The 27293-nt window shown below is 39.8% G+C and overlaps 1 protein-coding gene across 16 annotated transcripts in view; it reads right to left on the minus strand.

Moving 5' to 3' along the window:
• Window positions 1-27293, minus strand: part of LOC128696411 (transcription factor daughterless) — a 717926-nt gene that overhangs the window by 89252 nt on the left and 601381 nt on the right. For 4 of the 16 annotated variants that reach the window (XM_070092285.1, XM_070092273.1, XM_070092272.1 and 1 more), the window contains exons 3-10: window positions 24592-24773; window positions 21577-21777; window positions 11940-12107; window positions 11053-11109; window positions 9985-10213; window positions 7656-7782; window positions 7200-7277; window positions 6711-6806 (exon numbers count right to left, since the gene is read on the minus strand). In XM_070092285.1, coding sequence (XP_069948386.1) covers window positions 6711-6806; window positions 7200-7277; window positions 7656-7782; window positions 9985-10213; window positions 11053-11109; window positions 11940-12107; window positions 21577-21777; window positions 24592-24773 — 1138 coding nt within the window. The remainder of the gene's footprint in view (window positions 1-6710; window positions 6807-7199; window positions 7278-7655; window positions 7783-9984; window positions 10214-11052; window positions 11110-11939; window positions 12108-21576; window positions 21778-24591; window positions 24774-27293) is intronic. The other 12 variants (XM_070092276.1, XM_070092275.1, XM_070092274.1 and 9 more) reach the window with 8 other exon arrangements.

Below are 27293 nucleotides of genomic sequence, written 5' to 3' on the forward strand. Positions count from 1 at the left end.
TAGTAAAGAAAAAAAAAAGTGCAAACTACATTTTAAGCACACTTTGGTCTCTAGAGAATGATTTTTATCCTATTAGATTTCCCTACAGCGATCTCGGACTTGCAATGGAATTCGTTTTTCTCTGAACAATTGTCAAGGTTAAAGTATTCTTATGGTAATGTTATCATAGAGAATGATAGTAAGATTGGCTGGGTTGGTAGCACACTGAAGCTCACATAATGAGCATACGTGGTTTGATAAAAAAAAAACAAGTGGAAATGTTGGGCCTGTTTCCTTACACCTGCTGCTCTTGTTCATCTAGCAATAAGTGGGTACCTGGGTGTTAGTCAACTGTTCTGGTTCGCATCCCAGGAGATGGTAGTGTACTTCAGATAGGGCTGGGCTTTGAAATGAGCTGAGGTAGGATAACAGCTCTTAGCCTGTAAAATTGATGTGTAAAAAAAAAAAAAAAAAAAGTGTGCCAAGCTACACGTTTCTATTGGTCATGGCATCCTGGCATGAGAGGCTGTTGAACAAGCAGGACTTTTCTCTACAGGGAAGGGCCTGGTTTAATTTGGTTATTTAAAATTAAATTCTGTGAGGGGTCTACTATATTTCTAAGAAATTATTTTGATAAAACATAACGGGAATACAGCGTATGAAACATACCCTAAAAACATACAAATAATCTTCCCTACCACTCAACTCTATATGAGTGATAAATGGTTTTGAAAACTGAGAAGTTGAAGATTGAGACACTTATGCAACATATGGGAATCTTTATTGAAGAAACGTTTCGCCACAGTGGCTTCATCAGTCCAATACAAAGTAGAAAGGTGTAAGGAGAGGAGGAGTATGAGGTAATCAGTCTCTCAACTTGGAATCGATGTGTCCAGTCCATCACTCTTGTAGAAAGTACAGAATAATGCCAGAGAAGTGGCTTATATACTGTAGTCAGGTGAGTGGAAGCAGGAGGAGATGGGATCACAGTGGAACCACCCACTAGCGTAAGGTCTTCATCCAAAGGTTGGACAAGAGTGATGAACTGAACACATCAATTCCAGGCTGAGGGACTGATTAACTCATACTCCTCCTCTCCTTACACCTTTCTACTTTGTATTGGACTGATGAAGCCATTGTGTGGCAAAACGTTTCTTCAATAAAGATTCCCATATGTTGCATAAGTGTCTCAATCTTCAACTTGTCAATTTTCAAAACCATTTATCACATCTGTCAGAATTGCAACATCCTGGGATCTTGATACAAGGAATTCTTCAACACTTGTCCAACCTTTGGATGAAGACTTACTTACACTAGTGGATGGTTCCACTGTGATCCAGCCTCCTCCCCCTCCTGCTTCCACTCACCTGACTACAGTATATAAGCCACTTCTCTGGCCCTATGCTGTACTTTTTACAAGAATGATGGACTGAACACATCAATTCCAGGCTGAGGAACTGATTACCTCCTACTCCTCCTCTCCTTACACCTTTCTACTTTGTATTGGACTGACGAAGCCACTGTATGGCGAAACGTTTCCTTAATAAAGATTCCCATATGTTGTATAAGTATCTCAATCTTCACCACTTAACTCTGTTATGGTTTTGTCTTCCCAGCTTAGTAAATTTACATTTGCTATTTCTTATATACTCTTGCTAACCAGCTGGAGTCCAGTTCATCACATTTACATCCAATTCATCACATTACCACTACAGGGTTAAGTTCCTCCCATCTCTTACCCACTAGCGACTCTTTTCCTCAAACCACCAATGTTTGCAGCACTGAACCAGTGTTAAGACTCTTTCTCTTTAGTTTTATAAATATGATTGATATACTACACATCTTACAGTAAATACAGGTCGTGTGTGTCTCCTATAGTGGTGACTGGCAGGGTGTTGTTTATATGAAGGAACAAGCTGTTCTAATGTTACCTCACTAGGGACTGGGTAACTCTTATTATTCAGCTTAAGCCATCACACTTTCAGTATACTATTAAAATAGAGGCAGCTGTCTTCTATAATTCATGACAAAATCACTAACATGTAAATGGGGAGCCTTTAATTGAGCTATGTGTAGAAAGAGATTTGGTAATAAGTAATACATATTTTATGAAAAAGAGGATAAATAAATATACAAGGTATGATGTAGCACGTAATGAAAGTAGTTTGTTAGATTATGTATTGGTGGATAAAAGGTTGATGGGTAGGCTCCAGGATGTACATGTTAATAGAGGGGCAACTGATATATCGGATCATTATTTAGTTGTAGCTACAGTTAGAGTAAGAGGTAGATGGGAAAAGAGGAAGGTGGCAACAACAAGTAAGAGGGAGGTGAAAGTGTATAAACTAAGGGAGGAGGAAGTTCAGGGGAGATATAAGCGACTGTTGGCAGAAAGGTGGGCTAGTGCAAAGATGAGTAGTGGGAGGGTTGAAGAGGGTTGGAATAGTTTTAAAAATGCAGTATTAGAATGTGGGGCAGAAGTTTGTGGTTATAGGAGAGTGGAGCAGGTGGAAAGAGGAGTGATTGGTGGAATGATGAAGTAAAGGGTGTGATAAAAGAGAAAAAGTTAGCTTATGAAAGGCTTTTACAAAGCTGAAGTGTTATACGAAAAGTAGAGTATATGGAGATGTCCTGTCTAAGGGCAATGTGTGGTGTAAATATTATGCAGAAAATTCAGAGTGTGGAAATTAGGAAAAGGTGTGGAGTTAATAAAAGTATTAGTCAGAGGGCAGAAGAGGGGTTGTTGAGGTGGTTTGGTCATTTAGAGAGAATGGATCAAAGTAAATAACATGGAAAGCATATAAATCTATAGAGGAAGGAAGGCGAGTTAGGGGTTGTCCTCGAAAGGGTTGGAGAGAGGGGGTTGAAGGAGGTTTTGTGGGCAAGGGGCTTGGACTTCCAGCAAGCGTGCGTGAGCGTGTTAGATAGGAGTGAATGGAGACGAATGGTACTTGGGACCTGACGATCTGTTGGAGTGTGAGCAGGGTAATATTTAGTGAAGGGACTCAGGGAAACCGGTTAATTTCATATAGTCGGACTTGAGTCCTGGAAATGGGAAGTACAATGCCTGCACTTTAAAGGAGGAGTTTGGGATATTGGCAGTTTGGAGGGATATGTTGTGTATCTTTATACGTATATGCTTCTAAGCTGTTGTATTCTGAGCACCTCTGCAAAAACAGTGATTATGTGTGAGTGTGGTGAAAGTGTTGAATGATGATGAAAGCATTTTCTTTTTGGGGATTTTCTTTCTTTTTTGGGTCACCCTGCCTCGGTGGGAGACGGCCGACTTGTCGAAAAAAAAAAAAAATCACTAACATTTATGGATTTAGAAAAGGCATATGATACAGTGGATAGAGGAGCAATGTGACAGATGTTGCAAGTGTATGGAATAGGTAGTAAGTTACTAAATGCTGTAAAGAGTTTTTATGAGGATATGGAGGCTCAAGTTAGGGTATGTAGGATTCAGATATTTGGGAGTTGACTTGTCAGCAGATGGGTTTATGAAGGATGAGGTTAACCATAGAATTGATGAAGGAAAAACCATGAGTGGTGTGCTGAGGTATCTGTGGAGATACCTCAGCAAAGAAGGGAATGTATGAAAGTATAGTGGTACCATCACTCTTATATGGGTGTGAAGCTTGGGTTGTAAATGCTGCAGCGAGGAGGTGGCTGGAGGCAGTGGAGATGTCCTGTCTAAGGGCAATGTGGTGGTGTAAATATTATGCAGAGAATTCAGAGTGTGGAAATTAGGTGGTGTGGAGTTACTGAAGTATTAGTCAGAGGGCTGAAGAGGGGTTGTTGAGGTGGTTTGCTGATTTAGAGAGAATGGATCAAAGTAGAATGACTTGGAGAGCGTATAAATCTGTAGGGAAAGGAAGGAGGGGGTAGGGGTCGTCCTCAAAAAGGTTGGAGGGAGGGGGGTTAAGGAGGTTTTGTGGGCGAGGAGCCTCGACTTCCAGCAAGCATGTGTGAGTGTGTTAGATCGGAGTTTTTGGGACCTGATGAGCTGTTGGAGAGTGAGCAGGGTAATATTTAGTGAAGGGATTTAGGGAAATTGTGACACGTTAAATGTAATAAAAGGAAATCCGGTTAGCCGGACTTGAGTCCTGGAAATGGGAAGTACAACGCCTGCACTTTAAAGAAGGGGCTTGGGATATCAATAGTTTGGAGGGATTTCTGAATTGTCATATCTGAGCACCTCTACAAAGACAGTGACTATGTATGAGTGAGGTGAAAGTGTTGAATGATGATGAAAGTATTTTCTTTTTGGGGATTTTCTTTCCTTTTGGGTCTCCCTGCCTCGGTGGGAGACAGCCGACTTGTTGAAAAAAAAAATCACTAACAACTTGAAGCTAATGGTAGAAACTACTTACAATGATTAATTAGATTACTTAAATGCTGCTGGCAGTTGTTAGTGAATTTCTTATGAAATAATGCATAGCTAGGTATAATTAATATTTTCAGTAAAGTTTAGCATAACCTTTCATTACGAGGATGGCATCCTTCGAGTACAAGAAATAAGTTACGATGCCTGCAGGCCAATTATTTAAACAATTTTGTGTTTAATTTTAAAAATATGACATATTAACCCATTTACAAGTTATAGGTTTTCTGCATTATGTTGGAAAGCAAGTAGGACTACAGTGTCTAGTCAGTCCACCCATTGTCATTATAGTAGTGTAATCTATATTTCAAGAATTACTTCCCAGATTCTCTAAGATGCACATACAGTACGAAACTTAAATTCCAATTTCTAAGGATGTAGTGACGTTGCAAATTACTGAAGCTTATAGGTTTGATGGGTGCATTGGTTTTTATTTGCATCCCACTGACAACTGTGCTTGTGTATTTTGCTAGTTGACAGAATCTTCTAAGCAAACTGCATGTATTGACAAGGAGGTCTTGTTGGCAGCTTTGTACTGGGCTCTAAGTTTCTTTGTATTAATCATGAAATCTAGCACTAAACATGTAAGGTGTGCTGCAAGGATGTGCATCAACTATTTTTTCTGTAGGGTACAAATCTATCAAATACACCTGTAGATATATTTTCCCAAGTGGGACTCAAGGCCTTGCTGTTACAACAAATTAAAGGTAGCAGTTCCTCATTCATACCATTTTTACCTCTAAAGGGTTTCAAGAGTTTTCCTACTCCACAGCCTGGCCCTAAGCCAGGCTTCTTTGCCTTCTGGTATTCTTGGGCTTATATCAGTTTTCCACGAGTTAAATTACTTAGCTTATGTCCTATTAGTTTATGTATGATGGCCATGCCATTCAGCTACATGTCCACTGGTCCATGAACAGACAGGGCTGAGGATTTACCAAATCAGGCCAATGCATGAATTTTATAAATTTATTTTATTAATTAATATACATTTAAGAAACTGATAGTGCAAGTCTCTAGATTATACTTTTGGCTATTTCTTGAGCTCTCATAATTTCCTTAATGTTCACAGTCCTTTATCGATCACCAAGGCTAAGCACCATTACTTTCATGTTCATGTTGGCCCTATTGTTTTCCTAGTTTAATAATATGATGTGACTCTCAACATGCATCATAGATTTATACTGACAACTTATCTCTTCTCCTCCCTATTAAATATGTGATATGAATAAGAAGAAGCAGTATCCATGGCAGACCCCCAAGAACTTATATGTTGTCAACTAATGTTCTAATTGTTAACACAACTTCACACTACAAAATCTGGTCAACAGATACTCTTATATAACTAGCCATAAAACCCAGAGGTTATTATACTTTAGAGAGAATGAACTGTATTCTTTCCAAATATGTAAGCAACATCATCATCATTAACCTTTAATGGGCTGTGGAAACTCACTCAGGGAAGATAGGTAAGTGTTACAAGAGAAAAAAAAAAAAAAAGAGGATTAAACACATTTTTCATTAAATATTTTTTCAGCTAAATACATGTTCTTGTTTTATCCGTCCAACATTATACACAGTAGACTTATATTATTCTGAACTTAAGAATTACACTGTAATACAAAGAGTTTTATTTATACTTTATATCCATTGTATACATATTGCTAATAAATATAGAAATTTAATGTGGAAATGTTACTTTACAGCATACAGACACTAAGCCAAAGGCATAACTTTTTTTTTACAAAGATTGTTCAAAACAATATAGTTCAACTGTGTTTTATCAGCATTATTGTATGTATGTATGTATACATGTGTGAATATATGTACGTATGCATGTATGTATGTTCATTTAATCACCGTCTTTCTAGAAATACGCTAACATTACAATCAGATTACCCTCCGACTGAACCATTCTCCCAACCCTCCTTCAGAGTGCAGGCACTCCCTATCCTACTTCCAGGGCTCAAACCTGGCTAACTGGTTTCCCTGAATCCCTTCGTAAAAGTTTTCTTGCTCACACTTTATTATATATATGTATGTATGTGTTGGAGTGCAAGCAAGGTAACTTTTATGAAGGGATTCAGAAAAACCAGTTAGTCAGACTCGAGTCCTGAAGGTAGAAAGGGCATTGCCTGCCATCTGAAGGGGAGCTGGGGATGCTGCAGTTGGAGAGTAATCTAACTGTGATGTCAGCACACTTTTGGAAAAACAGCAACTGAATGAGCAATGGTAAGAAAAAGCCATTTAGTTAAAATAAAAATACATACATACATAAACACTCACACACAGAAAAAAACTAAATTCTAAATCACTCTCTATAATAAAGAACAATAATCTAATGGCTTACCTTTCTCTTGCATTGTTAGCTTGGCGTCGTTCTTTCTCCCTTAGTGCTTTAGTCTCAGGGTCTGTACATTCTTCATCCTCCGTGCTGGAACCAGAACTAGGAAGCGTCAGTATAAATTGCCTCAAGTATTTTCAAGTTTTAAAAATGTTAACAATATCACAATTAGTATCCTCATTATTTAAGAGTCAAAAAAAATTTAAATTTCAAACTTGAACTGAGAAAAATACCTTAAATTCAACAACACAAGTTACTAAAGTCTCTTTCAGGTAAAAATCTTGAAAGAAACAAGTAATGACAGTGGAAAACCATCTTATGTTTTATTTAACTTAGCAACTGCAAAACTGGTGGTGATCTTACATTAGGTTTTTTCCAGTTGTAAGAATACAGAATTTACTTGCTCCCGTCACCACCATCCAGGATCATAATTCGCTAATTTATGTTTATCTTTATCATGGGTACTTTCATACTAAACCAGAAGACTTGACTCACTGCTGAGCCGAAGCCAGAAGTCTGAGCAGAGGTGGGCCAAGCTGCTTTGAAGGGTCAGGCAAGCAGGACTGGGATAAACTAAAAGAGCAAACTATTTCATTGCTGGTAACAAAATATTATGGTTTATCTCATAAAAATACTCCATGACCTTTATATATAATAGTTTTATAAATTATATGCTAAATTTACTCTTGCAAAATACGACGTTAATGGTGGAAAACACACCCATCTTTGCAAAGGCCCGGCACTTCTCAAACACTGGTGTGACACAAGTCAAAAAGCATGTGAGTTGGACTATCACAATGAAGGCCTAAATCTGCAAGAACACCAAATAACATTTGCTTAAAAGATACAGAACTTGTGAAGTTCATTAGTGAAAACAAAAAATTATGGTGCTCTAGAATAATGGCCTCTAACTGCACCCAACTCAACACGCACAAATAAAAATACCACTACCTGCGAGAGCGCTTGCCACCCTTCGCTCCTGCTGGCATAGTTCCCGCTACTGTGGTTGTTGGTAGGTGTGAGCTGGATAAATCTTCTGTTTTAACTTCTAATTTTTCTTTAACACTTTCACCTAAGCCTGAAACACAACATTATACTGCATCAATTCTACTGGGTCTGTTCCTTTATCAGCAAAACACTTTCTCAACAATATAACAGGAGTGCCAATTGCCCGTATATACACGTACTATAATTTGCAAATGTGTTTTATTGATATCACTAGTGCACAAATCAAAGGCCTATGTTTGGTTTAGGGATGGCTAATGCAAGATCATCTCTGAGCATTAACCCTTTTGCAGTTCATGCTGTAAAAGTGACGAGCTCAGCTCACTCAGATAGGCGAGTGGTAAATTTTGGCCTGGATATGAGAGAATGGGTTTATGCGATGAGATAATGGGTCTAAGGGTCTAAGCAGTGCATGATCGGAAGAAGAAAATTGTGACTGTGTGTATGGCTTACACCAGGAACTTTGAGGTGTATTTTTGGATGGTTTTTATGGTTCTATTCTCAGTTTCTTGGTTTCATTCAACAGAATTGAACAAATATTACAGAAACAGAGATGATTTTGAGTGGTTTCTGGACTGGAAGTAGCTTGAAATTGAACTCAAAATAGCGAAAATATCCAATTTTTGTCAATATTCCAGGACACTATTCACTTCGCTCATCCAATACGTGCCCAACTGATCAATCAAATACATGTTCATAAATGTGCTGACATTATATATACAATTGTTACTATAATGCAGTAGTCTGCATAACAGTAAATCTTCTATTTTTTTGTGTGAATAAAATTTCAAAATGGCCAGGGAACATAACTAATGAACAGAGGAAATGTTTTAGTGCCAGGAATATCTACACAGCTTATTCTATACCCCATCTTTAAATTGGCAATTTTTTAATTTTGTATGAAATTGGCCAAATTACCAATTTCTGATCACTATATTGGGTAACTGATATACAGTGGACCCCCGGTTAACGATATTTTTTCACTCCAGAAGTATGTTCAGGTGCCATTACTGACCGAATTTGTTCCCATAAGAAATATTGTGAAGTAGATTAGTCCATTTCAGACCCCCAAACATACACGTACAAACGCACTTACATAAATACACTTACATAATTGGTCGCATTCGGAGGTAATCGTTATGCGGGGGTCCACTGTAGTTAGATGGGCAGTCTGTTGTGCTCATTCGATAGAATGGAAGGCATACTAGCAAATAGCTAAGAGTCGGGTCAACTGGAGTGATGGAATTGGTTTAAAATAGGATTCAAAGTGGATGAAATTGCTGGTGCATAAATATTGCCAAGATCGCTAACTTTGCAGAAGCGTAATTCTGCAAGTTTTCCATCAAATTTTGTACTTTTAGTTTCAGTATCTTCGGAAAAAGATTTTTTATCATTACTTGAGAATAATTTTTTTTTTTTTTTTGTGGAAAATTTTTGGACCCTGAGAACAAGTTTCAGATCAGGGATTTGGACCTAGAAATGGTCAATAATATAAAAAAAAATAAAAATTGGCATCAGCAATATATGGTAATCACCTTATTAGCAGCCAAGATACGTTACAGAGAAAAGGGGCTGTTAAGCAGTGTTTGCACTAAGTGAACTGCATTTTTCCCTACAGACATCTATGTTAAAATCAGAGATGCACTCTGAGGATAAATCTCAGCACACCTTATCATATTAAAGTCAAATCTGAATAGTACTGTAAACAGGGAATGAACATAGATTTTTTTTTTTTTTAATTCAGGGGTTTGTGCTTCTGTCATATATATATATATATGATATATGTTATTCACAGATTTTGAATTTGCAGGACCTCTAGGAACCTAACCTCAACAAAGGTTGGGTTAAACTGTATACCATAAACCTTATGTACTTTCTGTTTACCAGAATACTAAACAAAATGATAGATTCAAAAAAGGTCCTGGTACCCATCAGTAAGGTTCAGTGGGATTATAATGTATTAGGCTCTAACAATATTTTAACGACAAATTTCTGCCCTGGTATATTATGAACATGTCAAAATATGTTTCTTATATAAAATGTTTGTACTAAAACTTAATGGCTTTGCACGTCTCTAGTTTTGTTTCGATGGCAATATTATCAGTCATGCATATATGAAAGGACTTGAGTCATGGTTATAGGACTTCTAAGACATTTAATAATTTAATATGGTAGTTTAGTATCTACCAAAAATAACAAACAACATAAAGGTGGACGTTAGGAAAAAACTGGACTTCCTTACTCTTATCATAAGCATGAGGAATAACCATCCTACCTGGTACTCCAAGACCTTTCAGATCTTGTGAATGGGATCCCAAGGTAGTAAACGTGGAATTAGGTGGAGCACCCAAATGTGAATCAAGTGCAGAAGGGTAAGGTGGTAGAGAGCCCCCATGTGACGAGGGTCCCAAGTGTGCACCAGCACCCGTTATGCCTCCCGTAGTCTCTGCATGACGCTGTAGGACATTGACTGCATCTTCCAATCTTTCATCTATCCTCGATCCCTGTGATAAGAACGTGATTTTACAGAAACATCCATAATTAAACAAAAAATAAAACTTCCATAAAAAAGTTTAATTTCACTTAACTAGGGCTTAGAATAAAGAATAAAAGTAGGTAGTCATTCTATAAAATTATATAAATAAATAATAAAATTCTTGGAAAGTTATAAAAGTAAATTTGTAAATGCAATGAAGAAGCCTTGAATGGTGATACAGTACATCAGAAACAGGAATCTTCTTAAAGACAACACACAGTACTGTATTGTAAAACAAGCAGGAACCAATACATTATCTCTTCAAGATATGTTCTAAGAAAATACACTGGACTGAATATTAAAATAATGTACTGTACTCTATAAGCGTATCATCACACTTTTAAAACCTGTACTTTCAAACTAGATAAGAAATGCAACAATATATTTTGATTCATGTTCTGAGATCCTCCTCATATATGTTGTGTCAGTCACCTTTAGAACTGCAATCACTGCTGTTGAAAAACAATCAGGTACTGGTATTTATTTAAATTCATTAATCAATTATTAACTCTTAACATAGAAAGAACATTTGCCATTACAAATTTCATATTAATTCTTTCCAACGTACTACTTGGTTTTTGTGCAATAATCTGTGCTAAGGAGGATCAAGTCAAAAAACAAAATTCAGTTTTATTTATCTAGCTTCAAAGTGAGGGCATTTTTAATAATAAAACACGTGAAGAAATTCAGTTTTGTTGAAGAGAATCTATATATGTAACATGAAACAAAACTCAGAATAAGAATAACCATTCCTGCTTACATTACAATCTCTCACAAATGAAAGCAGAAGTGAGGGTGCATCTTTACCTCAATATCTCGAAGATAGTCGATTGCTGACTCTAAGTTCTCCTCTGCCATACGTGGCTACAGTGCAACAAAGAAGAAAAGAAGAAAAATGTATAATAACCATGCAAACTTAGGTGAAAAAAGTGAACTAGTCCATGCAAAATGTGGTGCAGACTTTATATACTGATCAAAATTATTCATGCTATGTCAGTAGACAAGACAACATGCATTGTTGTCATAGAAAGATGAAAAATTAAGATATTGGACAAAACTACAACTTTTGTGTAATGTGCTACTTTCTCCCATTCCAAAGATTCTACAAACTTGAACAGGATACTGTATCTTCTAAGAGGAAATGTGATGCAGTGCATGAGTCACTCATAATCCCTTCAAGCAACACGGATATATACCAATGTGAACATTTACAGCGTACTAATTTGGTGCGTCTACTCCGTCTTCTTACGTCTTGTGCAAAATACATAAAAAAAAAAACTTGTATGGCACAATATAAAAAATAAAGTCTAGCCAATATTAGCAGGGTACACAAAAAACTGACTTGTAATAACAGCTACTGTGCACAACACTCCAAGTCTGAGGTAACCAAAATTCAAGAAACACGTGTAGTACTTATTGTTTCAATGCCACGCACCAAATACCTGAAGAACAGGTTTATGCTTAAGAGCTAAGAAGACTACAGTCATGCAAGATAAAAAAAAAAAAAGTCAACAGTGGAGATGCTGGCAAGCCGAGTGCTGGTGTCATAGGATGCTATTACCAGACACACTTATCAAGGGGTGTAAATGTGGTCCTTACACATTCGGTTTGTGATTTTTTTTAAAGTGCATGAGATCAGCTGACTCCATTTTCTTTAACTGTTGCCAAAACATAAATTAAGTGTGGAGGCTTACCATGGGGAGGGAACGGTCATAGTGAGGTGAGGTGGGTGTATGAGGCTGTGGCCACTGTTGGGGGGCCCCACTAGTTGCCCCAGAGGTGAGGGGGGGCGGGGAGGTGGCAGATACTGGAGTGCCAGGATTACTGCTGTAGCTGCTCGACGTCTGTTCTCCAGGATATATCTGATGGACATAATAATCCATCATCAACAATAAACTATAATTCCACCAAACCAAATACTTCATAAATTTCTAGTTCCTTATAAATCCTAAAAGTCCCTCATAGATTACTGCAAAGGTATTAGAAATGGATGATAAATCCCCTTACAGGAAATGGTGCACTAAACATGTTTATTTCCAGTGAATGTATTACAGTATAATACTTTATTTTCATTATATAGCTTAGCACAGTACAGCAGTGATAAATTACTGAATTTTACCACTACTAAAGTTAATTCCTGGGCATGATGAAATGGAAGGCCACAATAAAAGCTTACCTTCAGGCTAATACAAAGATATCTAAATTTTTTCAATGCACATTCTACTGTATTTAACATTTAAAAATCCGCTTAACGAGGTAGGAGAATTTCAGTGGGGAGATATAAAATGGATTAGGTTAGGTGTATCTGAGAGAACTAGAGCTAGAGGAGGAGTAGCAACTGTGTTGAATGATCAGAAATTCAAGGATTATGTGGATTAAAATAAGGGTGGCATGTGAAAAGTACGTTATATTAAGTGTTTATGAATCTGCTCCTCCCTTGACCCAGTAGTGAGTGATCTGGCAGAAGGCATAGTCACTTGTCAACCCCTTGGTTACATTGGATCGTCTGACCACAAGGCTGTTTTTACGACACTTAAGATCCCAACAGAACGAGGTGAGGAGTCCACACGCACAACCTGGCTATTGGAAAGAGGTAATTGGCCAGCCCTTTGCACTGAGCTTGCCACCACCGATTGGAATGCTCTTCTCCAAGGGGATGTTGACAACCAAGTGAAAGCCTTCACTGGACACATCCTTAATCTACAACAAGAACACATTCCTCACCGGCAATATGTGACAAAGCCTACAGATCAGCCTTGGTTTGGCTTTCGTTGTAGAGAGGCTGCTACTGCTAAGTACAAAGCATGGCGAAGGTATAAGAGACATCCTACCACCTATAACAGGAACTTGCACAGGCAAGCCTGTAGGCATATGGGTGACGTTCAAAAGTGGACCATTGCTAAATGGGAGGTGGACACTAAAAGAAAGCTAGCATCAGGTAGGGTAGGCTCCAAAACCTGGTGGTCCCTGGTCAAGGACAGACAAGGTTATCTGCCTGATGAACTCATTCCACCTCTAAATCGACAGGATGGGACCACCTCTACAGTAGTCAAAAGAAGGCGGACCTCTTTGCTGAACACTGCTACCAAAATGCAAGTTCCTGATCCAGCAAGAGACCCCCAATGGCTAGCTGCAAGAACTGTGTCAAAACTGTCAGTGGTGACAATATGGCAGGAGGAGGTGCATTTCCTTCTTAAATCACTTAACCAAGAAAAGGCTGTGGGCCCAGTCAAGTTGAGCCCAAGATTGCTGAGAAGATATGCAGACCAGCTAGCAGCACCTCTAACTCGCATCTTTCAGCACTGCCTAGTACAGTGTAAATGGCCCTCTCTATGGAAAGAGGCAAATGTAGTCCCTGTTCACAAAAAGAAAAGCAGAGCAGAAATCAGCAACTACAGACCAGTGTCACTCCTGTCAATCACTGGTAAGATCCTTGAGACAATAATCTCAAGACAAATGACAGTTTTTTGACTACCACTCACTACTTTGTGATCGTCAATATGGCTTCAGGAAAGGTTACTCTGCTGCTGATCTGTTGTTAAACCTCTCCACTAAGTGGCACCAGTCACTGGATGAATCCAAAGTCAGCTGTGTGGTAGCACTGGACATTGCTGGGGCTTTCGACCGGGTGTGGCACCAGGGCCTCTTAGCAAAACTTCAAGGCTCTACGTTATGTCTCCTCAGTGATTACCTTCATGGTAGATCTCTAAGTGTAGTTCTCAATGGAACGGAATCAGCAAGACATCCTATTGGGGCAAGTGTTCCACAAGGAAGCGTACTGGGACCATTGTTATGGAATGTCTACTTCAACAACCTTCTTCATCTCATCCCAGAATCACATGCATATGCAGATGACTGTACACTGACATTCACTTATCCAAGAGAAGAAATGCCAGCTGCTCTAAGCTACATCAATCACCAGCTGAGAGCTATATCAGCTTGGGGAAATAGATGGCAAGTAACATTTGCACCTGAGAAAACGCAAATGATGATCGTCTCTAGGCACCATGATGGTAATGCTGGTGCAGTAGTAAGGATGAATGGGAGGGTGTTGGCACCTGGAGAAGTTGATATCCTTGGGGTGAAATTTGACTCCAAACTAACCATGAAGAACCATGTTGTAAATCTTGCAAACAAGGCAACCAGGAAGCTTACAGCACTTCGCCGTATCTCGCATCTGCTTGACAGTAGGGGTTGCAAGATTCTGTATGAGGCACAAGTATGCTCACACCTTGAGTATGCTCCACTTTCTTGGTTTGCCTGCCCCCCCCTCTCATCTGCAACTACTTGACAGAGTAGAGAACAGAGCAAGACGTCTCATCTCTCACCTGGACCCATCCTGGATAGATCTGTCATTTCAGCAGAGCCTTCAACACAGGAGGGATGTGGGTGGCCTTACTGTTATGTACAAGGCCAATATTGTCTAAGTACCACACTTGGATCCACTTCGAGGACAGTGTGAAACAAGCTTTTATGCCACAAGACGGGCAGAAAGCAGCAACTTCACTCTGGCTGTACCCTTCTCCAGAACATCACTCCATCTGAGATCATACATACCCAGGATGACTTGAGTATGGAACACATTCGTACAGCATAATGATGTCAACGAGATAAAGTCAGTTGATCACATGAAAATGCCGGCCCACAGATGGCTCCAACTTCATCCTGTTCCCTACTTGTATGTCTCATAACAATGAAAATGCTTTCAAATGAGCTGATGTAGGTAACAGCTCTTAGCTTGCCAATAAAGTTAGGAATCCTTAACCTGTAAACAGCTTGTCAATAAAGCTAGGGATCCTTAACCTTGTCAAACCCTGTGTAAAAAAAAAAAGAGAGATAGAGATAGATAGAGAGACAGAGATAGAAAGAAAGAGATAGAAAGAGAGAGAGAGAGAGAGAGAGAGAGAGAGAGAGAGAGAGAGAGAGAGAGAGAGAGAGAGAGAGAGAGAGAGAGAGAGAGAGAGAGAGAGAGACAGAGAGAGAGAGAGAGAGAGAGAGAGAGACAGAGAGAGAGAGAGACAGAGAGAGAGAGAGACAGAGAGAGAGAGAGACAGAGAGAGAGAGAGAGACAGAGAGAGAGACAGAGACAGAGAGAGACAGAGACAGAGAGAGACAGAGACAGAGAGAGACAGAGACAGAGAGAGACAGAGACAGAAGGCTGAAAAAGACAGGAAAAGAGAAAAATAGAGAGGAAAAAAAGAAAAAAAAGAGAGAGAGAGAGAGAGAGAGAGAGAGAGAGAGAGAGAGAGAGAGAGAGAGAGAGAGAGAGAGAGAGAGAGAGAGAGAGAGAGAGAGAGAGAGAGACAGAGAGAGAGAGAGAGAGAGAGAGAGAGAGAGACAGAGAGACAGAAAGATAGAGAGACAGACACAGAAGGCTGAAAAAGACAGCAAAAGAGAAAAATAGAGAGGAAAAAAAGAAAAAGAGAGAGAGAGAGAGAGAGAGAGAGAGAGAGAGAGAGAGAGAGATAGAGATAGAGATAGAGATAGAGATAGATAGATAGATAGATAGATAGATAGATTGATTTTGGCAGATGTTAAGCAAGTGTTTGGGTTTTTTTTTGAACCAAGTGAGAAAGAACCTTAGATGCCTTCGATATACCTTTCAAGAGTACTGAGAGTCTGGTCAACCAGGTTGTTGTTGCTGGTGGCCCAATGACCTACATATCCATCACAGCCTAGCTGATCTGGCACCTGGTGAAGATACTTGTCCATTTTCCTCCTGAAGATTTCCACACTTGTCCCAGCAGTGTTTCCGATATCTTCTGGTAAGATGATATATAGTCTGGGGCCACGGACGCTGATACAGCGTCCCCTTATTGTGCCCACTGCATCCCTGCTTCTCACTGGGTTTATTTTGCACCTGCTCCCATATTTCTCACTCCAGTATGTTGCTATGGTAGTGTGCAGACTTGGAACAAGGCCTTCAAGTACTTATTAAGTATTATATATCATCATGTATATCTCTCTCCTCCACTCAGTGAGTACATATTTAAGACTTTAAGGCGTTATCGGCTCTATGTGGGCTGTAAACGATCTCTACATCTGTTCCAGGTCTGATATTTCTGCTGCCTTGAATGGGGCCATCAACACTGAGCCATATTCCAAGTGAAAGAACACAAGCAATTTGAAAAGTATCACCATTTTGAAAGTTTTCATTATCCACTCCATCATCCTCCTGGCTGTCATGACTGGTTGAATTGTGGATGAATTTTGGAGGGTGTGTAAAAGAAGGAAATTAAAAGGGAACATAAGAAAGAGCAAGGTAATGAGTAACAAAAAAAATTAGGTAATAAATGATTGGATATCAAAATGACAGGAGGGAGTATGGAGGAAGTGAATGTGTTCAGATATTTGAGAGTGAATTGTCAGCAGAAGGGTCTATGAAAGATGAGGCGAGTCATGGAAATGAAGCAGGTAAGAAAAAGTGGGTGATGCACTACAGCATCCATGGAGTCAAAAGAGGGAATGTACCACAGAACAGTGGCAGCAGAAGTCTTCTATAGGTGTGAAGCAGGGATTTTAAATGTTAGCAGTGAGTTTGAGAGCAATGTGTGGTGTGAATATTATACAGAGAATTCATAGTTGGGAGAGTAGAAGGTGTGGAGTTACTAAAAGTATTGTCCAGAGGGCCGTGGAAGGGTTACTGAGGTGGTCTGGACATTCAGAGAGGAAGGAGCAAAACAGGATGACTTGGAGGGTGTATAAATCTGCAGTGGAAGGAATGATGGCTAGGGTGTTATCCTAGGAAAGGTTGGAGGGTGGGGGTAAAGGAAGTTTTGTATGCAAGGCATACATGTTAGATAGAGTGGAAGCAAGTGGTTTTTATAACTTGATCTGCTGTTTGAGTGTGAGTTAGATAACATTTATGAAGGGATTCAGAAGAAACAGGTTAACTGGACTTGAGTCTTGGAGATGGGAAATACAGTGCCTGCACTCACTCTAGAGGAGGAGTAGGGATATTGCAGTCTGGATGGGCATTTGAGCTGTAATGTTGGAATGCCTCTGGCAAGACAGCAACAGAGTGAGTGATGGAGAAACTGCTGCTTCTTTGTTGGGTTACCCTACCTTGGTGGGAGATGGCCGACGTGTTAAAAGAAACTTATATAAAATGTCATGAGACACCAGACTTGAATTCACATGATGCCTCACATGTTTTGTTTATACAATATGAATACTGTATATTTATACTCTTAATGTTTTGATCACACCTTGCATCATTTATTGTTATCTTTGAAGATGTCAAGTATCAACAACACAAGCTGATAAACTGTATTAAAGATAAATTATACTGCAAAATACTCTACACTATTACCTCTATATATTCTACACTGCACTGTTGTAATAGTGAGTAGGCACTCTTAATTCATAAAATAAATAAGTCCGAATCACAAATTAGGATGTGCAACTTGTATATCAAATAAAAAAAAAAACGATCTGTACAGGATAGCTTATACCGAATTATAAGTTGCAGCAATTCACTGCATTAAACTATTATTTTTTTATTTTATTATCACACCGGCCGATTCCCACCAAGGCAGGGTGGCCCGAAAAAGAAAAACTTTCACCATCATTCACTCCATCACTGTCTTGCCAGAAGGGTGCTTTACACTACAGTTTTTAAACTGCAACATTAACACCCCTCCTTCAGAGTGCAGGCACTGTACTTCCCATCTCCAGGACTCAAGTCCGGCCTGCCGGTTTCCCTGAATCCCTTCATAAATGTTACTTTGCTCACACTCCAACAGCACGTCAAGTATTAAAAACCATTTGTCTCCATTCACTCCTATCAAACACGCTCACGCATGCCTGCTGGAAGTCCAAGCCCCTCGCACACAAAACCTCCTTTACCCCCTCCCTCCAACCCTTCCTAGGCCGACCCCTACCCCGCCTTCCTTCCACTACAGACTGATACACTCTTGAAGTCATTCTGTTTCGCTCCATTCTCTCTACATGTCCGAACCACCTCAACAACCCTTCCTCAGCCCTCTGGACAACAGTTTTGGTAATCCCGCACCTCCTCCTAACTTCCAAACTACGAATTCTCTGCATTATATTCACACCACACATTGCCCTCAGACATGACATCTCCACTGCCTCCAGCCTTCTCCTCGCTGCAACATTCATCACCCACGCTTCACACCCATATAAGAGCGTTGGTAAAACTATACTCTCATACATTCCCCTCTTTGCCTCCAAGGACAAAGTTCTTTGTCTCCACAGACTCCTAAGTGCACCACTCACTCTTTTTCCCTCATCAATTCTATGATTCACCTCATCTTTCATAGACCCATCCGCTGACACGTCCACTCCCAAATATCTGAATACGTTCACCTCCTCCATACTCTCTCCCTCCAATCTGATATTCAATCTTTCATCACCTAATCTTTTTGTTATCCTCATAACCTTACTCTTTCCTGTATTCACCTTTAATTTTCTTCTTTTGCACACCCTACCAAATTCATCCACCAATCTCTGCAACTTCTCTTCAGAATCTCCCAAGAGCACAGTGTCATCGGCAAAGAGCAGCTGTGACAACTCCCACTTTGTGTGTGATTCTTTATCTTTTAACTCCACGCCTCTTGCCAAGACCCTCGCATTTACTTCTCTTACAACCCCATCTATAAATATATTAAACAACCACGGTGACATCACACATCCTTGTCTAAGGCCTACTTTTACTGGGAAAAAATTTCCCTCTTTCCTACATACTCTAACTTGAGCCTCACTATCCTCGTAAAAACTCTTCACTGCTTTCAGTAACCTACCTCCTACACCATACACTTGCAACATCTGCCACATTGCCCCCCTATCCACCCTGTCATACGCCTTTTCCAAATCCATAAATGCCACAAAGACCTCTTTAGCCTTATCTAAATACTGTTCACTTATATGTTTCACTGTAAACACCTGGTCCACACACCCCCTACCTTTCCTAAAGCCTCCTTGTTCATCTGCTATCCTATTCTCCGTCTTACTCTTAATTCTTTCAATTATAACTCTACCATACACTTTACCAGGTACACTCAACAGACTTATCCCCCTATAATTTTTGCACTCTCTTTTATCCCCTTTGCCTTTATACAAAGGAACTATGCATGCTCTCTGCCAATCCCTAGGTACCTTACCCTCTTCCATACATTTATTAAATAATTGCACCAACCACTCCAAAACTATATCCCCACCTGCTTTTAACATTTCTATCTTTATCCCATCAATCCCGGCTGCCTTACCCCCTTTCATTTTACCTACTGCCTCACGAACTTCCCCCACACTCACAACTGGCTCTTCCTCACTCCTACAAGATGTTATTCCTCCTTGCCCTATACACGAAATCACAGCTTCCCTATCTTCATCAACATTTAACAATTCCTCAAAATATTCCTTCCATCTTCCCAATACCTCTACCTCTCCATTTAATAACTCTCCTCTCCTATTTTTAACTGACAAATCCATTTGTTCTCTAGGCTTTCTTAACTTGTTAATCTCACTCCAAAACTTTTTCTTATTTTCAACAAAATTTGTTGATAACATCTCACCCACTCTCTCATTTGCTCTCTTTTTACATTGCTTCCCACTCTCTTAACTTCTCTCTTTTTCTCCATATACTCTTCCCTCCTTGCATCACTTCTACTTTGTAAAAACTTCTCATATGCTAACTTTTTCTCCCTTACTACTCTCTTTACATCATCATTCCACCAATCGCTCCTCTTCCCTCCTGCACCCACTTTCCTGTAACCACAAACTTCTGCTGAACACTCTAACACTACATTTTTAAACCTACCCCATACCTCTTCGACCCCATTGCCTATGCTCTCATTAGCCCATCTATCCTCCAATAGCTGTTTATATCTTACCCTAACTGCCTCCTCTTTTAGTTTATAAACCTTCACCTCTCTCTTCCCTGATGCTTCTATTCTCCTTGTATCCCATCTACCTTTTACTCTCAGTGTAGCTACAACTAGAAAGTGATCTGATATATCTGTGGCCCCTCTATAAACATGTACATCCTGAAGTCTACTCAACAGTCTTTTATCTACCAATACATAATCCAACAAACTACTGTCATTTCGCCCTACATCATATCGTGTATACTTATTTATCCTCTTTTTCTTAAAATATGTATTACCTATAACTAAACCCCTTTCTATACAAAGTTCAATCAAAGGGCTCCCATTATCATTTACACCTGGCACCCCAAACTTACCTACCACACCCTCTCTAAAAGTTTCTCCTACTTTAGCATTCAAGTCCCCTACCACAATTACTCTCTCACTTGGTTCAAAGGCTCCTATACATTCACTTAACATCTCCCAAAATCTCTCTCTCTCCTCTGCATTCCTCTCTTCTCCAGGTGCATACACGCTTATTATGACCCACTTCTCGCATCCAACCTTTACTTTAATCCACATAATTCTTGAATTTACACATTCATATTCTCTTTTCTCCTTCCATAACTGATCATTTAACATTACTGCTACCCCTTCCTTTGCTCTAACTCTCTCAGATACTCCAGATTTAATCCCATTTATTTCCCCCCACTGAAACTCTCCTACCCCCTTCAGCTTTGTTTCGCTTAGGGCCAGGACATCCAACTTCTTTTCATTCATAACATCAGCAATCATCTGTTTCTTGTCATCCGCACTACATCCACGCACATTTAAGCAACCCAGTTTTATAAAGTTTTTCTTCTTCTCTTTTTTAGTAATTGTATACAGGAGAAGGGGTTACTAGCCCATTGCTCCCGGCATTTTAGTCGCCTCATACGACACGCATGGCTTACGGAGGAAAGATTCTTTTCCACTTCCCCATGGACAATAGAAGAAATAAAAAAGAACAAGAGCTATTTAGAAAAAGGAGAAAAACCTAGATGTATGTATATATATATATGCATGTGCGTGTCTGTGAAGTGTGACCAAAGTGTAAGTAGGAGTAGCAAGATATCCCTGTTATCTTAGCGTGTTTATGAGACAGAAAAAGAAACCAGCAATCCTACCATCATGCAAAACAGTTACAGGTTTTTGTTTCACAGTCATCTGGCAGGACGGTAGTACTTCCCTGGGTGGTTGCTGTCTACCAACCTACTACCTACTGCATTAAACTATAAGAATTTTAATCAGCTTATCAGCCACAGATTGGGTTGGAAAGAACAGTAGTTTCACACGTGTAAAATAGAATTGTTAATTCATTCATATACCATACCTCCATGTCAATGTAGTTTATAGATGATGTAAAACCAACAAGTTTTACTTGCAACTGTGTTTCAATGCCAGTGTGCATGAATCCAGTAACAAAAATGGTGCAGCAACAAAAAACACAAAAATAAGGGCACACCTGAGTACTCACAGAAGATAACGCCTTGCCGAGTGTGTCGCCCGTATTGCCTGTGGCTGTGGCCTGGGTGTGATTAGGCACAGGAGAATGTGTGTAAAGGGGTGAGGAGGTAGCCACTGATCCCCCACCAGTGGTACTACTCGCACCAGGTCCTCGGAATGATGACATGGGTGGCAAACCTGATGCCATGTTATCATAACCCTGGAGGTGAGTAATCATTTGTTACTGTTTTAAACATTTTAGTAATGCATAATATTATATTAGTTACCTTTATTTTACAGAATATTATGATAAGATTAAAATTATTATGATAAGATTCCGGCACATTCTCCTTTTTCCCTCCACAAATAAAGTTCTTTGCCTTCAGATGCCTCAATGCACCATCCACTTTTCTTCCCTAGTCAATTCGATAGTTCACCAACAAAATGGATGAAAGAACATATGTATACACTTAGGATATCTCTATTGGATGTTTTGGTCCTTCGATCAAATGATACAAGAGAATGAGAAAGCACAATACATCTAGTAGAGAATGAAACTCACAAGAGGTCAGTTGAAGGTGTTAGGTCACCTAATTAAGAATCCATTTGCTCATTTTTCCAATTATTCCTTCTGAATGTATTTTATGTGCTACTAAACCATGATCATATTTGTTATCTTTAATAGACCCATCCACCTGCTATTACACCATGATCATACCTGTCAAAAGGTTTTGCAAAATCTCTGTATACTACCTAAAGGATGTTTCCAGGGGTCGATGCCCCTGCAGCTCAGTCCCTGACTAGGCCTGGAGGATCAGGTCTGATCAACAAAGCTGTTACTGCTGGATGCACACAGTCCAATGTATGAACCTCAGCCAGGCTGGCCAGGCACTGATATGAGGAGCTTGTCCAGTTCCCTTTAAAGAACACCAAAGGTTTGTTGGTAATTCCTCGCATGGATGGAGGGCCTTGAAGAGTTGAAGACCTCTGACACTCACTGAGTTCTTTCTTAACTGCAGACTTTTTTCTTTTTAGTAGAGGTATTCTGCACTGTCTACCAGGCCTTTTATTGTCATATGGAGTGATTCTGGTGTGCAGGTTTGGGACCAGCCCCTCTAGGATTTTCCAAGTGTACATTATAATGTACCTTTCTCGCCTACATTCCAAGGAATACAGCTGAAGGAACTTCAAGCATTCCAATAGTTCAGATGCTTGAGTGTATATAAGAAGTGAAAATTCTTTTTAAATTTTCCAGCTTAGCAATCTCACCTGCCTCAAGAAAGGGGGCAGTTAGTATACAGCAGTATTCCAGCCTTGAGAGAACAAGTGACTTGTAGAGTATTATCATTGGCTCAGCATCTCTTGTCTTGAAAGTTCTAGTTATCCAGCTTCCTATCTTTCTTGCAGTAGAAATAGCAACATATAAGACACTAATGAATACAAGAGAGGGAGTGAGGCCAAACAGAATACAACCCTAGAGGTGTGATGCTGAGGTCAATGTACAAGGAGAAAGATCTGTGCAAAAACATTACTCCAAGTATATCACCAGAAGCACATATTAACCATATAACTTTAGTAGCATCATGGGCAAAACTAGCTAATCTAAGAACAGTTTTCTGAAATATTAGTGACTATTCATTTACAGAACTGCATTAAATTTAGATTTGGCTCAACCTGGAGTATACAGCATCTGTATTAAGCTCATACCAAACCAAGCATATAAATAAACCAGAGAGCTAAAGATTCACAAAAAGATTGATACCAGAATGAATTGTGATGAGGGACTTAGGGAACATAACTAAAAGCACTAGAAGAGAATATCAAGGAGACCTGCTCATGACACAAAATATTAAGAGGATTAGAATAAGTTGATGGGGACAGGCTGTTTGAGATATGAGCAGGAGCCAGGAGACTCAGTTGAGCCATAAAAATATTTCAAATTACTTTTCGAGATTCAGGGTGGTAAGTGGAATGCAAGAGATGAGGTGGAAAGAGAAACAATACACAGATTCAAGAGTAGGTATGATTGGGACCTGTAAAGAAATCAGAAGTGCAGACCTTTCAGTAACAGAAGCCATGAGGAGGGTTCTTATCTTATCTTATTTGTCCTCGACAAGTTCCTTCAGACAATTCCTGTTCAAGCAAGTCCACATTGGACTGTGTATAGCGAGCACCAGGATGTCAACCAGGTTGTCTGGCCTGGGTATGATCTTAGGGCCCAGCCCTGACGGCATCGTGGATGACGTGAGGGATGGGTGGTCAGGCTGGTTAGGGCAGGGGAAAGGAGATGGGCTTACCTGGTTACCTGGAGGTTATTCCGGGGATCAACGCCCCCGCGGCCCGGTCCATGACCAGGCCTCCCGATGGATCAGGGCCTGATCAACTAGGCTGTTACTGCTGGCCGCACGCAGTCCAACGTACGAGCCACAGCCCGGCTGATCCGGCACTGACTTTAGGTATCTGTCCAGCTCTCTCTTGAAGGCAGCCAGGGGTTTATTGGCAATTCCCCTAATGCTTGATGGGAGGCTGTTGAACAGTTTTGGGCCCCGGACACTTATGGTGTTTTCCCTTAGTGTACCAATGGCGCCCCTACTTTTTATTGGGGGCATTTTGCATCGCCTGCCCAGTCTTTTACTTTCGTAGGGAGTGATTTCTGTGTGCAGATTTGGGACCATTCCTTCCAAGATTTTCCTAGTGTAGATTATGATATATCTCTCCCTCCTGCGTTCCAACGAGTACAAGTCAAGCGTTCCCAGTAGTAAAAAGAACAAGGTGAGTACGAGTCCTTACTGACTGACATTTAAAAGTAATACAGTGGTACCTCGGGATAAGAACTTATTTTGTTCCAGAAGGCTGTTCGAGTGCTGATACCGAACGAATTTGTTCCCACAAGGAATAATGTAAATTAGATTAATCCGTTTCAGACCCCCAAAAATACTTACAAAAGCACTCACATAAATATGCTTACATAATTGTTCGTGTTTTGAGCTGTTCGTATCCCGAGGTACCACTGTATACTGGTAGTTATACTCACCATTGGATCATGGAGATGTGTTGTCATGTAATGTGGCTGTGTAAGATGGGGGGATGGGCCCATCATGGACGGTGTGGGGTATGGGTAGCTTCCCATGGCTCCTGCTGCCGCCGCCGCCGCCGCCGCCGCTCCACTGCCACCACCACCACCCGTTGCACCCCATACATCACTACCTCCACTCTCTGTAGAAAGAAATATATAAGTGTAGCACTGGATGAGCAGCCTTTTTATATTATTTATAATGAATGATTCAATTTTTAAATTTTGCAATAGCAAAATCTACGTACAGTGGACCCCTGGTTTTCAGCCAGTGTGGAAATCAGCCAGTGTGGAAATCAGCCAGTTCAGAAATCAAGCACTTTTTTCGGTGAAACTTCCCCCCAGATTTCATGCATCTGCTCGGAAATCGCTGCTACCAGACGCGTTCACCTAGGCCACTCATAAGTTCGTGACTCATTCTTGGGCACATTAAATGTCTTATTTTAGGTTAATATAGATATTTTCATTAATCCATCTATGATATTTTCTTCAAAATTATAGAAGAAACACATTACATAGCATATAAACATGCCTTTGTTACTCATTCATTAAGAGTGTCCCTCTAGTCTTAACGCCATAGTTATAATACTAATACAGTAGTACCCCGAGTTTTGGCCATAATTCGTTCCAGAAGGCTGAGTGCCATTACTGAATGAATCTGTTCCCATAAGAAATAGTATATATTAGATTAGTTTGTTTCAGACCCCCAAAAATACACTTATGAAAGCACTTACAATAATACACTTAAATAATTGTTCGAGTTGGGAGCTGTACGAAACTCGGGGTACCACTGCATGTATTAATAATCACTCTTGGGCACATTAACCCTTTGACTGTTTCGGTCGTATATATACGTCTTACGAGCCACCATGTTTGACGTATGTAGTATACTCAAAAATTCTAACGGTTTCAAATCAAGCAGGAGAAGGCTGGTAGGCCCACATGTGAGAGAATGGGTCTGTGTGGTCAGTGCGCACCATATAAAAAAATGCTGCAGCACGCAGTACATCATGGGGAAAAAAAACTCCGACTGTGTTTCTGGATTAAAATGCCAACTTTGCGGTGTATTTTCGTATAGTATTTATGGTTGTATTCTCGCTTTCTCAGTCTCATTTGATGGAATGGAAAACATATTATAGAAATAGAGGTAATTTTGATTGGTTTTACTATGAAAAGAACCTTGAAATGGAGCTCAAAGTAGGGGAAATGTTTGATTTTTGCCGATGTTCAAAAGTAAACAAATGATGTCATTGTCCGATAAATGTCCAACTAGCCATTCTAATATGCAGTCGTGAATTGGTTGACATTATTTATACAATTATTACAATATTGCAGTAGTCTGCATAACAGTAAATCTTCTATTTTTTGTTTGAATAAAAATTCAAAATAGAAAGCAAGAGTAATATCAGAGGGGCCTGGAGACGTGACTGATAACAAAGAAAATGTTATTTTAGAGCCAGGAATGTCTGCATTGTTCATTCTGGACATTATTTTGAATTTTTTTTATTATTATCACACTGGCCGATTCCCACCAAGGCAGGGTGGCCCGAAAAAGAAAAACTTTCACCATCATTCACTCCATCACTGTCTTGCCAGAAGGGTGCTTTACACTACAGTTTTTAAACTGCAACATTAACACCCCTCCTTCAGAGTGCAGGCACTGTACTTCCCATCTCCAGGACTCAAGTCCGGCCTGCCGGTTTCCCTGAATCCCTTCATAAATGTTACTTTGTTCACACTCCAACAGCACGTCAAGTATTAAAAACCATTTGTCTCCATTCACTCCTATCAAACACGCTCACGCATGCCTGCTGGAAGTCCAAGCCCCTCGCACACAAAACCTCCTTTACCCCCTCCCTCCAACCCTTCCTAGGCCGACCCCTACCCCGCCTTCCTTCCACTACAGACTGATACACTCTTGAAGTCATTCTGTTTCGCTCCATTCTCTCTACATGTCCGATCCACCTCAACAACCCTTCCTCAGCCCTCTGGACAACAGTTTTGGTAATCCCGCACCTTATTTTGAAATTGGCATATTTTTTAATTTGCATGAAATTGGCCAAATTGCAAATTTCTGACCATGTTATTGGGTAGTTGAAATCAGTAAATGGGCAGTTTCTTGTACTCAATTGAAATCGCCGATTCGTAAATATCGCTGAGGTCACTAACTTCGCGAGAGCGTAATTCCGTACGTTTTCCATCAAATTTCGTTCTTTTGGTGTCATTACCATCGGGAAAAGAATTCTCTATCATTTCATAAGGAAAATTATTTTTTTTTTTTAATTTTTCGACACCAGGAGACACCTCAGGATTTGGGGTTGCGACAGTCAAGGGGTTAAATGTCTTATTTTAGGTTAACCCTTTCAGGGTTTTCGACGTACTAGTACAGCTTACGCACCAGGGTTATTGACGTACTATTACGCCTAAATTCTAGCACCTTCAAATCTAGCGAGAGAAAGCTGGTAGGTCTACATATGAAAGAATGGGTCTATTTGGTCAGTGTGCGCACTATAAAAAAAAATCCTACAGCACACAGTGCGTAATGAGAAAAAACAAACTTAGTGTTTTTGGATTAAAACAGCAACTTTGCACTGTATTTTTGTATGGTATTTATGGTTGTATTCTAGTTTTCCTGGTCTCATTTTATAGAATGGAAGACATAT

The sequence above is a fragment of the Cherax quadricarinatus genome, chromosome 39 (assembly GCF_038502225.1).
Source record: "Cherax quadricarinatus isolate ZL_2023a chromosome 39, ASM3850222v1, whole genome shotgun sequence".
Classification (NCBI taxonomy): Eukaryota; Metazoa; Arthropoda; class Malacostraca; order Decapoda; family Parastacidae; genus Cherax; species Cherax quadricarinatus.